A 14,718-nucleotide genomic window follows, 5' to 3' on the forward strand; every position below is an offset into this window, starting at 1 on the left:
TCCCCAGCCCCTCCTCCCCCCTGCCCCGGGGTGCACACCGCGGGGGTGCAGGGGGGAGGAGGGGCTGGGGAGGCGATGAAGGGCTGGGGGCTTGAGATGTATCCCCCACCCTGGCACCAAGGGGACCAAGCAGCGGAGGGGACAGCCAGACCCTGGCCTTTTGTGTCTGGGGCTGACTCCGGACACACCTGTGGGTCCCAGGGCCTGCATTGGCCACCCTCCCCTTTCCTTCCTTTGCCCAGGCCCTACCCACACCCCTCCTACTCCTGCTTCTGAGGCCACCCTGGTGGGACTGGGAAGACTGATTTCTCCACGCCCTATCCCTGGGGGAGTTGGCCTTGATCGTGCTCCCCAAGAGGCCCAGGCCCCTCTATTATTTGTAAAGTTACCGCTCATTCTCTGCCTTTGGACATGCAGTGACGCCTCCGCTCTCGCCTCTTTGGCTTGAGTCCTGAGAACTTTTGGCCTCGGACCCTGCTGTCTCTCCCTGGCTGGCAGGATCGCTGCTGCCCTTAGAGAGTGGTTGTAGCGGGGCGTGAGGGGGCAGCAAGGAGGTGGGGAGTAGACCCTGGGTCTGAGAGAAGAGGCTCAAGAGTCTGGCTTTGGGAAAGGGCTACCCTGCTTTAGTGATGGGGAGACCCCCAATCCTGGAGGGAGTTGCGGAGACCCTGGGGTTCGGAGATGGAGGTGTAGGAACAGACAGTGTGGGCTGTGCCCACCTCAGCCTCAGCCTCCCTCCCTGGGGGTTCTCAGAACTTCATCCTCAACCCGCTGAATACTCACCTGCTTCAGATCCTAGCCTGACTCTCACATCATCCTGGTGTCCCTGAGCCTGGGGGCTGCTGGGAGGATGGAAGGAGGTCAGCCACCAGCTGGACTCTTGTTAAAATTAGCATTAGTGACAACCCTGTATGTGAGACAGCAAAAGAGACACAGATGTATAGAACACTCTTTTGGACTCTGGGAGAGGGAGGGGGGGATGATTTGGGAGAATGGCATTAAAACATGTATAATATCATATAAGAAACGAATCGCCAGTCCAGGTTCAATGCAGGATACAGGAAGCTTGGGGCTGGTGCACTGGGATGACCCAGAGGGATGGTATGGGGAGGGAGGTGGGAGGGGGGGTTCAGGATGGGGAACACGTGTACACCCGTGGCGGATGCATGTTGATGTATGGCAAAACCAATACAATATTGTAAAGTAAAATAATAATAATAAATAAATAAAAAGAAAGAACTAAACCATAAAAAAAAAAAATTAGCATTAGTATCAGTAGTAAGTTCCTCCTCCAGGGGATCCTCCCAACCCAGGAATTGAACTCTTGTCTCCTGCATTGGCAGGTGGATTCTTTACCACTGTGCCACCTGGGAAGCCCACCTATTGGTTAGTACATTCAGTTAATATTTACTTAGTGGCAATCTGTATGCTATGCAGTGGTATTATAGGTATTATAAGTAGGAAATGGCAACTCACTCCAGTATTCTTGCCTGCAGAATTCCATGGATGGAGAAGCCTGGTGGGAGCACATTTACTGGTTAGGTTTTAAAACAAGATTGTGGCACAGAACCAAGGACTTGGACTGGAAGAGTCCCAGAGAACCACCCCCCCCTCAACCCAGAACACCCACAACCTAGCATGGCTCCTTCCATGTCACCCCCCCACCCACTGTGAAGCTAGGGCCTGGGCAGCTGGACAGTCCACAGCCCCACTGCCCAATGCCAAGCCTGGCGCCAGAAAAATGAAGCTGTCAGGGAAATCGCTAGAGGCCTGGAAGGGGTCGGCATGGGGCACCTGTGCCAGACTGACTGCCAGGCTGGACACAGAGGGCGAGAGGGCTGCTGAGCTGGCTGGCTGTGAGCCTCCCGGGGAGAAAGGACAAGTGCTTCCTCGGATTTGTTGTCAGGAAAAGATGCTCACTGCAGGGATTCCTGTATCCGTGAAGCCCGGCCCTCTGTCAGGAGGGCCCCACTCCTCTCTCCCTTCTCTGCTACCAAGAAATGGTGTGAATGTGGTGAAAATGTGGGATCTGGAGCTACATACCCTAGGTTCAAGTCCTGACTCCACTAGCTGTGTGACTTTAAACAAGTTGCTTAACCTCTCTGAGCCTCACTTTCCTCTTCTGTAAAATACAGACAATCCTAGCCCCTACCTCATGGGATGAGGAACCCTCAGTGCAGCCCCGGGCACATGACAATCACGTTATAAATGATCAGACATTTTCAGCTTCCTCTTCTTTCCTATCTTTGGCCATTTTCTCTGCTGTCTAGGCCATCCTTACCCTGTCTGTCATCTTCAAAATTCCTAATTGGGGCACTTCCCTGGTGGTCTGGTAGCTGAGACTCTGCGCTCCCAACGCAGGGGGTCCAGGTTCAATTCCTGGTCAGGGAATTAGAGCCCACATGCTACAACTAAGAGTTTGCATACCACAGCTAAAGATCCCATGTGTGGCAACCAAGACCTGGCACAACCAAAGAAATAAACAAATATTAAAAGGAAAATCCCTGGGACTTCCCTGGTGGTTCAGTGGTTAAGACTTCGCCTTCCATCCCAGGGGTGTGGGTTTGATCCCTGGTCGGGGAGCTAAGATCCTACATGCTTTGGGCTGAAAAACCAAAACACAGAACAGAAGCAATATTGTAACCAATTCAATAAAGACTAAAGAAGATGCCTGATCAGGCTCTCTCCAGCCCAAATCTCCAGTGGTCCTCTATCATGCTACTTAATAATCAAACCAGTACTTATTGAACGGCTAGGATGAGATCAGTCAGTGAACCTGAAAGACCGAAACTGCTGTCCTTGTAGAGCTGATAGGGTGTGGAGGCAACAAAGTGAGACACGCAGACTGCCTGCCAGTGGGAGGTGTTAAGGAGAGAAGGCGGGGGCAGGGAGTGGATGTGGAGGAATGAAACCTTAGAAGGAGAAGATGGTGACTTTTGAGTGAAGGTGTGCAGGAAGGGAGGTAGCTGGTTATTTCAGTGTCTGGGAAAGTGTTTCAGGCTGAGGGATTAGCAGATGCCAAGGCTCAGAGGTGGGGCACATCTGAAGAAGCGTGTCCAAGAAGGCAGGAGGAGGGACTTCCCTGGTGGTCCAGTGGCCAAGACTCTGCTCTCCCAATGCAGGGGACATGGGTTCAATCCCTAGTCAGGGAACTAAGATCCTGCGTGCCACAACTAAAGACCCTGAGTGCTGCGACTAAAGACCCAGCGCAGCCAAATAAATAAATATATGCATGCTCAGTGGCTCAGTCGTGTCCGACTCTTTCTGGCCCCATGGACTGTAGTCTGCCAGGCTCCCCTGTCTGTGGGATTTTCCAGGCAAGAGTACTGGAGTGGGTTGCCACTTCGTATTCTAGGAGATCATCCCGACCCAGGGATCAAACCTGTGTTTCTTGCGTCTCCTGCGTTGGCAGGTCAGTTCTTTACCACTAGCGCCACCTGGGAAGCCCAGTAAAAGGGAAGGCAGGAGGCCGGTGGGTGGGGGCAGTGTAAGGAGCTAGGAGAAAAGGACAAGAGGCCCCGAGGTCACCTGCCTTGGCGGGAGATGGGAAGCCCTTGCAGGGTTTTGAGGAGGTCCGTGTGACTCCTCGGAGAAGGCAGTGGCACCCCACTCCAGTACTCTTGCCTGGAAAATCCCATGGACGGAGGAGCCTGGTAGGCTCCAGTCCATGGGGTCGCTAAGAGTCGGACACGACTGAGCGACTTCACTTTCACTTTTCACTTTCATGCATTGGAGAAGGCAATGGCAGCCCACTCCAGTATTCTTGCCTGGAGAATCCCAGGGACAGAGGAGCCTGGTGGGCTGCTGTCTATGGGGTTGCACAGAGTCGGACACAACTGAAGCGACTTAGCAGCAGCAGCAGCAGTGTGACTCCTCTTTGAACTGGGTCCACTGCGGCTGCTCATGGAGAACAGACTGGGGTCAAGGATGGGTGTAGGGTGACCAGCTCTGGGGCCCTGTCATCCTGCTAAAAGGCTATGGGAGCTAAGCTGGCCTGGAGAGTGTGGCCAGTTTGAGACTATGGATATTAAGGATGGCGCCTGAAGATGTGTTAGACTGCCTGGATGATGGGTAACAGAAGGATCACAGGTGACCCCAAGGTTTTTGGCCTATTATATTTTCTTGGGGCTGTCATAACAAGTCAGGGTGGCTTTAGAACAACAGAAGTTTATTCTCTCGGTTCTGAGGCCAAAAATCTGAAATTAAGATGTGGTCAGATCGTTCTCCCTTGGAAGTTAGCAGGGGAGGACTCTCCCTCGCTTCCTCCAGCTTCTGGCGCCTCCTGCTGTTCCTCAGTATCCCTTGACTTGTAGATGCCTGACTCCAGTCGCCACCTCTGTTGCTACATGGCTTCTCACTATGTGTCCCCTCTCTATGTCTCTTCTCTTCTTATAAGGATACCGGTCATATGGTTAGTCCATACTCTATCCTGTGTGATTACAGACACCATTATGACCTCAGCTTAACTAATGCCATCTGTAATGATCCTCTTTCCATCAAGGGCACATTCTATGGTGCTAGGGGTTAGGAATGAACCTATCTTTAAAAAAAAAAAAAAACTGTTTGCTGTGCCACCTGGCTTGTGAGATTCTAGATCCCCAACCAGGCCTTCCCAGGTAGCTCAGTGGTAAAGAATCTGCCTGCCAGTTTAGGAGATGCAAGTTCGATTCCTGGGCCAGGAAGATCCCCTGGAGAAGGAATTGGCAGCCCACTCCATATTCTTGCCTGGAGAATCCCATGGACAGAGGAGCCTGATGGGCTACATACAGTCCATGGGGTCACAAAGAGTCAGACATGACTTAGCAAGTAAACAACAACAGCACTTCCCCAACCAGGGATTGAATCCAGGCCCATGGCTGTGAAAGCACCAAGTCCTAACCACTGGACCACCAGGGAATACCCTGAACCTATCTTTTTGAGGGACATAATTCAGCACATAACATCAGCATAGCCAGAAGGTGTTGCCAGTAATCGAGATGGGTTGAGCCATGTGGAAAATTTCAGGAGCTCATGGGAGGACCTTTTAAGTTTGAGATGCTTGTTGGGATACAGGAGGAGGATGGAGAAGGTGGGTCCAGAGTCTTGGGCCTGGTCCCCACTGGACAGATCACCTGGGAGCCCTCTCTAGGACAGTGGGTGTGGGTAAAATGAGGAGGGGTCCACAGATGGGGAGAGAGCAGGAAGCAGGCAAGGGGCCTGAGAGGGGAGGGAATAGGCAAGGCATGGGTCCTGGGGGCCGAGGAAGAAACGGTTTCCAAGAGACCATGTCAAATGCTGGGTCCTGGGCGAACAAGCAAGAGGACTTCGAAGTGTGGATGTCAGCAGAGACCTTAGAAGAGCAAACTGGGGAGGGAGCAGAATTGATGGGAGAGGGTCTGAGAGAAAATGGAAGAATTAGAAAATCTCCGGTTGCAACCATCGTAGTAATAGTTTGATTTAGGCAAAAGCCGTCAGTGAGGACTAAAGTCCTGGAGTGTGCAATCACTGGGGAGCAGGCTGTCTCAAAGTGTCACCCCTGGACTACCTACTCATTGGTGGTTTAGTGGCTAAGTCGTGTCCAACTCTTTGCGACCCCATGGACCATAGCCTGCCAGGCTCCCCAGTCCATGCATGGGCTTTGCCAGGCAAGAATACTGGAGTGGTTTGCCATTTCCTTCTCCAGGGCATCTCCTGACCCAGGGATTGAACCTGGGTCACCTGCATTGCAGGCGGATTCTTTACCACTGAGCCACCAGGGAAACCCTGTATCCACTCATTACAGAGAGAGAACACGCCTTTACAGAGTACAGCGAGGGGACTTCCTTGGTAGTCCAGTGGTTAAGAATCCACTTTCCAATACAGGGGACAGGGAACTAAGATCCCACATGTAGCAGGGCAACTAAGCCTGTCAACTGCAACTAAGACCTGGCACAGCCAAATAAGTATATATTAAAGCAAACAAACACGATACAGTGAGATCCCCAGGTGATCTGGACTCGGGCACACTGAGGAAGACACGGTCCACTCTCTGTTGTCCCTGCACATATGCTCATCTTTAAACTATGCAGGAAGAATTGATGCTTTTGAGCTATGGTGTTGGAGAAGACTCTTGAGAGTCCCTTGGACTGCAAGGAGATCCGACCAGTCAATCCTAAAGAAAATCAATCCTGAATATTCTTTAGAAGGACTGATGCTAAAGCTGAAGCTCCAATATTTTGGCTGCTTGATGCGAAGAGCTGACTCATTGGAAAAGACCCTGAAGCTCGGAAAGATTGAAGGCAGGAGGAGAAGGGGATGACAGAGTATGAGATGGTTGGATGGCATCACTAACTCAAAGGACATGAGTTTGAGCAAGCCCCGGAAGATGGTGAAGGACAGGGAAGCCTGGTGTGCTACAGTCCGTGGTGTCTGTGCTACAGTCAGACACAACTGAGCAACTGAACGACAGCAAACTGTGCGAGACCCCCAGACAAATCCAGAAGGAGGGGCTTTCTGCAAAACTGCTGGCCTGGCTGCTTCAATGTCCTGAAAGACAGGGTGGAAAATGTGGGATATTCATTCAATCTTTTTTTTTTTTATTTTTTAAGTATATATATGTATATTTTATTTGTTGATTTAGCTGTACTGGCTCTTATTTGCATCCCTCAGGATCTCTAATCTTCACTGAGGCATGCAGACTCTTTAGTTTTGGCATGTGAACTCTTAGTTGCGGCATGTGGTATCTACTTTCCTGACCAGGGATCAAACCCAGGCCCCCTGCATTGGGAGCTTGGAGTCTTAGCCACTGAACCACTAGGGAAGTCCCAGGGCATTTATTCTTAAAGGGATAAACAAACACAGCCAAACGTACATACATATGAACCTTGATTGAATACCATGTGGGGAAAAAAATCTGTGAAGGACATTATTTAGACACTTGTGGAAATGCCAAGGGAGATTAAAGTTGGACAAAGTATCATCACTGAGTTTCCGCGAGTGTGACACACATAGAGTTGTGTGGGGTTTTGCACGAGAACATCTGTGCTCCCAGGTGGTGTCGATTTCCTCACCAGGGGAGGGGTGTCATGAGCAGTGTGGCGAATGTGAATGACTGGCGGAGCTAGAATGGTGTGAAGATGTCATTGTACTATTCTTACCACTTTGAATTATTTTAAAACAAAAAGTTGAGGGAAAAGAAAATAAAGGGTAATGGGAGGAGAGAACAGGAACTGGTGGTTATGGATGCCTGGTTTTACAGAGTTTAGTTATAAGTGGAGGGGGAGCTGGAGCTGGAGAATCAGGTTGGTTTGCCCATGGGAATGATCTGGTGAGAGGTGGGTCTCGGTGGAAGGCTGGTCTGGGATTGGGGCAGGGTGAAGCCTCCACAGCCCAGGATGGGTGGGTGGCTGTGGTGGTTGGGGCTCACGGAGTGCCTTCTGGTGGCTTCTGTTTCCCTGGAAAAGTAGGCAGTGGGTCAGTGGGGCGTGAGTTTGGGATGCTTAGGGGATGGAGGAGATAGGAAGGTCATCCATGGGGGTGGGGATGAGAGCAGACTGGAGCGAATGGGTAAATCTGAGGTCACGTCACTAAGCAACGGCCCATGGGTCCCACGTAGGCACCCAGATGCCAGCATCATTCCCTGACTCCTCCATAAGCCCCTCCATACCTTGACTTAGAAATCCAGGGTGGTCAGCTGTTCGGGGGCTGCACAGGTCATAGAATTGAGGGCAGAGGCCCTGGGCACGGAGGACGGGGAGGCATTCTGTTTGACGACACTGAGTTGGGCAAACTGACGGGCAGCCCCAGCCTCACTTTTGGGGGCCCTTTCTGCCTGTGTTCCAGAAGAGGCCTGGGAGCACCTGCTTCGTGGTTACTTACTTTGCACTGTGTTTCTTGCGGGCAGGGCTTTTCTTTCTCTGCATCCCCCAGAATGGACACCTTGTAGGTGCTTGGGAAACACTTGATGGATAAATTAATAAGCACAGGCCCCTGTGGAACGTGGATGTTTGGACATGAAGAGCAGCCCCTGTAGGGCCAGGGGCCCCGTGTACCACAGGGGTCTGGGTCCACCCTGCCCCCATCCTTTCCCACACAGGTATGCCACCACGCCGACTGCCAGCAGCTACACCACCGGGGCCCCCTCAACCTCTGTGAGGCCTGTGACAGCAAGTTCCACAGCGCCATGCATTATGATGGGCACGTCCGCTTCGACCTGCCCCCCCAAGGTGAGCACGGGGAGGGACCAGTCCCTAGAGCCCTTGCCTGGGGGCACAGGGTCCTGGTAACTGTAGGCATCATGACAAGGCCGTGAGAAAGGACACAAGTCAACTGTGAACAATGAAACCCAAATCTGCTGCCCCTTTTGTTCCACAAATGTTTTTCTTTTTTTAACATTTATTTTGTATTGAGGTATAACTGATTAACAGGGATTCCCAGGTGGAGACAGACACAGATTCAATTCCTGGGTCGGGAAGATCCCCTGGAGGAGGCCATGGCAACCCGCTTCAGTATTCTTGCCTGGAGAATCTCATGGACAGAGGAGCCTGGCAGGCTACAGTCCATGGGGTTGCAAAGAGTCGGACATGACTGAAGCAACTTAGCATGCATGCATAGCCCATTAACAATGTTGGGATAGTTTCAGATGAAGAGGGAAGGGACTCAGTCATACATATACATGTATCCATTCTCCCCCAAACCCTCCTCCCTTCCAGGCTGCTACGTAACACTGAGCAGAGTTCAATGTGCTATATAGTAGATCCTTGTTGGTTATGCATTTTAAATACAGCCATGTGTACATGTCCACCCCAAACTCCCTAACTATCCCTTCCTGCCATCCTCCGCCCTGCCAGTTTTTTAATAAGAGGAAAAGTTGGGGACCGGCCCTGCTCGAGGGCCAGCCTGTCTTCTCTAGGGGCCGGGTCCTTCTCAATGGACCTGCCTCTGCCCCTGCCCAGGCCAACGTGGAGAAAGCCCTTCTGTCTTCTCCTCCAGGCAGGGGATTTCTGGGCAGATCCTCTAGCCAGGCAGCCAGCGGGCAGAGGCAGTGGGAGGTGGGATGGGCAGGTCAGAAGGAACTTGCAGCAGGAAACAAGAAACCCCTCCTGCTGAACAGGCACCTGGCCCAGTCCCACTGCCATCTGACTGTGCTGAGGTGGCTTTGTCTCCTTCCCCAGCTGGTCAGAGGGACAAAAGGACTGTTCCCCAGGGCCCCCTGGGACTTTGGGTGTGGTCACAGTGGTGACCTGCAAGAAAGGGGAGGGGAGAGGGGGACACCTGCAAGAAAGAGCCATGGACTTTGTTCCCTCCCTGCAACAGTCCTAGAGGCAGCGCTTCTTTATGCCTGTTTCATAGATGGGTAAACTGAGGTGGATTTGTACTGGGCGCAGGGCATCACCCAGGATGTCATTCCAGGGCCCTTGCATCTTTTTGAGTCTGGGGATGGGTAAATGATAAGCAGTGACTGACCCCCTCCTCACAGAACTGAGGGGCCCTGGCTTATTAGGGAGGCGGGGTCCCAGGGTCCATAGATGGCTTTGGTTCCTCTGGAGACTGCCATGTTGGAAGACTAAGGAAGGGACCAGGGACAGGGAGACAGGCACAACCCCGCTCCCGCTCTACTCCACAGGCTCTGTCCTGGCTCGGAACGTGTCCACCCGGTCATGCCCCCCGCGCACCAGCCCTGCTGTGGACTTGGAGGAGGAGGAGGAGAGTTGTATGGATGGCAAGGGGTAGGTGAGGGGTTGGTGGGCGGAGAAGACACCTGGGAGCTCCCAAGGCTGGGTGTCAGGTCACAGATCTAGGGACCAGAGACCCCTCCTAGCCCCTGCTGCCACCCAGATTCCTGGAGGGTGAGCCTCTAGGGCTTCTGGGGGCAGACTTCCACCTGTCTAGGGACCCTGGGTATGACTCCTGGATTGGCCACAGGGGGGCGCACAGCTCCTTGTGAGCCACTCCCCACCTCCACCCTTGCTTGCCTGAGCCAACCTGAGTTACCTGGCCACCTACAGTCAGAAAGGGGTGGGTCACCAACTGGGGCCTACCCACATCCCACCCTGATGAGAGCCCACCCACGCCTCCAACCTCTGCCCTGACTGGCTTCCTTGCAGGGACCGAAAGAGCACAGGCCTGAAACTCTCCAAGAAGAAAGCCAGGAGAAGACATACAGATGTGAGAAGCCCCCAGGCTGGCAGAGCAGGCCCCTCCCCACCAGCCTCTGCCCCTCCTGGGCCCTTTCCATTCCCGAGGCTGGGCCTCTCTGCTCTGAATTCCAAGAACCCGGGGATGGGGCGTGGAGTGAGCATGTCTCTCTGTCACTGCCCAGCCCTGCAGCCCAGCCCTGCTCACCTTAGCCCAGGTGGGGGATGCTCCAGGAGCTCCTGCCTCTGGCAGGAGGGCTGCCGGGGCCCTCCCTGGGATAGAAAAGGACAGGGAGATCCCTGTGCTCACTAGGACCCTGGGGTGGGGAGGGGAGGGCCCTAGGGATGCAGACGCTGAGATGCATGTCCGCTCAGGACCCAAGCAAGGAGTGCTTCACCCTGAAATTTGACCTGAACGTGGACATTGAGACGGAGATTGTACCAGCCATGAAAAAGAAGTCTCTGGGGTAGGGCTTGATGGGGCTGAGGGGAGAAGGGAGCTGGGGGCAGTTGTGGCCTCAGCAGGTATGACTGTGTGTCTGTGTCGTGGCCCGTAAACAAGTGTGTCCTCCCTCATGGGCACCCCACTCATGTGCAGTGAGGGCCTGGGAGCCATGCTTGAGTGGACGTGACCCACCCCTGGGGCATGGACTGGCATGTGACAGGGTCTGCCCTGGTGTGTCAACACGAACGTGTGAGGGCGAGGGCATTGTGTATACACGTGTGAACCTCCTATTCATGTGTGCATATATGAACCTGGGTGTGATCCCCCTGGGGTCTCCCTTTTCTTTTGGGGGGATGGGGTGGGGGTTCATGTGATGTCTCTGGGCAGGGTGAGGGGTTCATATGATGGCCCCCAACACACACACCTCCTGTCCTGGGGCAGGGAGGTGCTGCTGCCAGTATTTGAAAGGAAGGGCATTGCACTGGGCAAAGTGGACATCTATCTGGACCAGTCCAACACGCCCCTGTCCCTCACCTTTGAGGCCTACAGGTTTGGGGGACACTACCTGCGGGTCAAAGGTGAGCAGGGGAGCTGGGGCGCAACTGGGTCCTCTGGGGAGGGTGTTGTTTCCCAGCTCAGGTTCCCGTTGGCCATGGCCTTGAGCAGGCTCATTACCATACAGGTGTCTCTGCTGGGCAGCAGTGCTGGGTGCTGGCGGGGGGGGTTTGGGGGAGGGTAACCAGGGTGCTGGCAAGTGGGGCTTTGAGGGAGGGCAGCCAGGCCTTGGTTTGGCTCCTCCAGGGAGAGAGAGGACCGGGGTCTCGTCCTCCACTGGCCTGGGTTTTGAGGACCTCTACTTGTCCCCACATGCCTCCCCAGCCAAGCCAGGGGACGAGGGGAAGGTGGAGCAGGGGGTGAAGGACTCCAAGTCCCTGAGTCTGCCGATCCTGCGGCAAGCCGGGGCTGGGCCCCCGGCCCAAGAGCGCGTGGACCTCCAGAGCCGCCGGGAGAGCCTGGATATCCTGGTGAGGAGGGGCTGTGTCAGGGCTAGGGGTGGGGAGGGGCCAGAGGGGAGGTCACCTGGGCCCCTTGCTGCTCCTGCTGGGGGCTTTCCTACCCCTTCTGTGAAATGGGGCTGGCTCCGGGCGTACCGGGTGGATCTAACCCACTGCAGGGGGATGGGCCTGGGAATTCTGAGTGTTCGTGCACGAGGAGTCTGAGCATGTGTGTCCAAGCAGACACTGTGTGGGGAGCGAAGCTGTATGTCACTGGCTGTGTCCGTGAGCGTTCATCAGGGATCCACTTGGACGTGGGCTTCTCAGTGCACCCGAGTGTGTGTGACTCTGTGTTCTCCCAAGTGCTTTATGCTCCTGGTTGGGGTTGGCGGTGGTGGGAGGCGTGGCCCAGGGGTGCCTCTCTGGACCTTCCAGCCCCCAGGGCATGTTTAGGTCTCAGGAGAGGTGGCCTCACAGGGTGGGGGAATGCAGAGATCCTCCTGCATCCCAGGCAGGTTTGAGGCCCTGGAAATGCGTGATGGGGTGGGGCCATGGGGGTCAGAGTGGACCCGCCTCTTGACTGTTGCTCCCTGGCCAGGCCCCTGGTCGCCGACGCAAGAACATGTCAGAGTTCCTAGGGGAGGCAAGCATCCCTGGGCAGGAGCCCCCCACACCCTCCAGCTGCTCTCTGCCCAGCAGTAGCAGCAGTGGCAGCAGCAGCAGCAGCAGTGGCAGTGACAGCTGGAAGAACCGGGCGGCCAGTCGCTTCAGCGGCTTCTTCAGCTCAGGCCCCAGCACCAGCACCTATGGCCGGGTATGTGGGCCCGGGTGCCCTGGGGCAGGGCGGCTGGCTGACCCCTGACCCCTGACCCTGACCACGTCTCCTCTCAGGAGATAGACAAGATGGAGCAGCTGGAGGGCAAGCTGCACGCCTATGGCCTCTTCGGGCTGCCCAGGCTGCCCCGGAGGCTGCGCTTTGACCATGACTCCTGGGAGGAAGAAGGTGACGAAGAGGAGGATGAGGATGACGCCGGACTTCGGCTGGAGGACAGCTGGCGGGAGCTCATTGATGGGCACGAGGTGGGTGCCGCCCGCCTGCCCCACAGCTCCCCCCTTCTCAGGGAAAGGGGGGCATTATCGCCCCTGCCCCACTCCACGGGGCCCTTCCTAGGGTGGCAGGATGGTCCATGGACAGCCCTGCCAGGCTGCTGTCATCATTAACCAGCTTTGGAGGAACTCAGGCAAGGTGAAAGTGTGGTGTACCACTTGGCTGGCCCAGAACTTGGGGGGCCTCTGTGTCTCAAATGGGAAAAAAGGTTGCGTGCAGGACCACTCCACCTGCTCCCCTGATCTGGCCACCCCGGGGCTCCTGGAGACACCCTGCCCTCCCCACAGAAGCTGACCCGGCGGCAGTGCCACCAGCAGGAGGCGGTCTGGGAGCTCCTGCACACGGAGGCCTCATACATTAAGAAGCTGCGGGTGATCACCAACGTGAGTGTGGGGCCCAGAGCCACCCCGCCTCCCTGCCCACCCCCACCCCCACCGTGGCCTCCTCTGGGTGTCCCTGAGCAGAGTTTGGACCTTTGCAGAAGGAGCAGGTGCCAAGCAACAAAGTGGGAGGAGAGTAGGGGCAGGCCACACCCCAGAGTGGAGGTGATTCCCCTGGGCCCCTGGGAATTGGGAGGGGGCTTGGGGCAAGTCTGCTGGCTTGAGCTGAGTAACACAGACCTCATCCCTTTTACTCATCCACTCAACAGCTGTTTCCAAACACCTGCTGTATGCCAGGTGTCCAGCAGCCCACACCCTAGATGTGGAGACAGGATGGGTAGGCATTGGGAGTGGGGGGGGCGGTATAGGGACTTTGATCTGGGGAAGCATCTGTCCTGGGCTTGTGGGCTCAAAGAAGACACCCTCTGGGCAGAAACCAGAGAGAGCCAGGGCAGAGCTGGAGGAGAGAGTTCCAGATGTGGCCGCCAGGGCAGTGTGCCAGAGCGGCCCTCCACGTGGGGCCTGGGTAGGGGGACCCCCAGCTGGGCCATGGAACTGGGTCTTTTCTCAAAGGGTGAACCCTTTCTGTCTCAGGCTGCCTCCGGCCTCCAGGATGGGGAAGGGGCGAAGGGAGCCTTAGAGTCTGGGTGGGGCATCGGGACAGGGAGCCCCCCACCCCGACTCCAGACGCAGTGCTCCTTGCCCCCACAGCTGTTCCTGTGCTGCCTCCTGAACCTGCAAGAGTCGGGACTGCTGTGTGAGGTGCCGCGCGGGGCCGGGGCGGGGGCGGTCCCAGGAAGTAACGGGGAATGGGGAGGGGCTAAAGCCAGGGAGGGGCGGGACAGGGGCGGGGCTGACTGGTGGAGTGGGTAAGGGACCGGGCCTGGCATCTAATTGTGGACGTGGGATGATGATGAAGAAAGCTCCGGGCGGGGCTAATGGGTAGAGTGAGAGGCGGGGAAGAGGATGGGCAGGGGCGGGGCCCGGCCCCAAACGGGATGGACCCCCTTAACGGCATGGGATGGTGCTGAAGAAGGCTGGGGTCGGGGCTGACAGGGCGGGAGAGAGATGGGTTGGGGCGGGGCCGAGCGCACCTCCACCACCAATCCCGCCCCCCAGGTGGAGGCGGACCGCCTGTTCAGCAACATCCCTGAGATCGCGCGGCTGCACCGCGGGCTGTGGGGCAGCGTGATGGCGCCGGTGCTGGAGAAGGCGCGGCGCACGCGGGCGCTTCTGCAGCCCGGGGATTTCCTCAAAGGCTTTAAGATGGTACGGATCAGATCGGACACACTCAGGGACACAGAGGCAGGGCTGGGGCGCCAATCCCGTCTGCCCAACACCCCAGCGCCCTCCCAACTGGTGGCCCGAATGACCCCTGGTGGTCAAGAGGCGTAGAATTCAGAGTCGGTCGCAGTGGTGTGAAACTCCACCTGACCGTGTGCCCTTGCTACCACCTGGCCGAGGCCGATCGCTTTCGCTGAGGCTCCGTTTGTTTCCTCGTGTGGAAAACGGGGATAATAAGCTTGCCCCCTGGTGGTCGGGGAGAGGCAATAAGGGAGGAGCGAGCGCGGGGCCCCCTCCCGCGGTGCGGGCGCGCGGTAACCGGTGCTGTGCCTGTTCCGCCCCGCGCCAGTTCGGCTCCCTCTTCAAGCCCTACGTCCGATACTGCATGGAGGAGGAGGGCTGCATGGAGTAC

General features: G+C 56.0%; 1 protein-coding gene across 1 annotated transcript in view; it reads left to right on the forward strand.

Moving 5' to 3' along the window:
- Nucleotides 1-14,718, forward strand: part of PLEKHG5 (pleckstrin homology domain containing, family G (with RhoGef domain) member 5) — a 35,732-nt gene that overhangs the window by 17,157 nt on the left and 3,857 nt on the right. Inside the window, exons 3-14 of the mRNA XM_010850198.1 lie at nt 8,054-8,183; nt 9,584-9,686; nt 10,065-10,125; nt 10,470-10,561; nt 10,981-11,117; nt 11,419-11,564; nt 12,133-12,348; nt 12,426-12,614; nt 12,930-13,025; nt 13,734-13,784; nt 14,142-14,291; nt 14,656-14,718. Of these exons, the coding sequence (XP_010848500.1) occupies nt 8,054-8,183; nt 9,584-9,686; nt 10,065-10,125; nt 10,470-10,561; nt 10,981-11,117; nt 11,419-11,564; nt 12,133-12,348; nt 12,426-12,614; nt 12,930-13,025; nt 13,734-13,784; nt 14,142-14,291; nt 14,656-14,718 (1,434 nt within the window). The remainder of the gene's footprint in view (nt 1-8,053; nt 8,184-9,583; nt 9,687-10,064; nt 10,126-10,469; nt 10,562-10,980; nt 11,118-11,418; nt 11,565-12,132; nt 12,349-12,425; nt 12,615-12,929; nt 13,026-13,733; nt 13,785-14,141; nt 14,292-14,655) is intronic.

This window comes from Bison bison, unplaced genomic scaffold (assembly GCF_000754665.1).
Source record: "Bison bison bison isolate TAMUID 2011002044 unplaced genomic scaffold, Bison_UMD1.0 scf7180017864289, whole genome shotgun sequence".
Taxonomy (NCBI): Eukaryota; Metazoa; Chordata; class Mammalia; order Artiodactyla; family Bovidae; genus Bison; species Bison bison.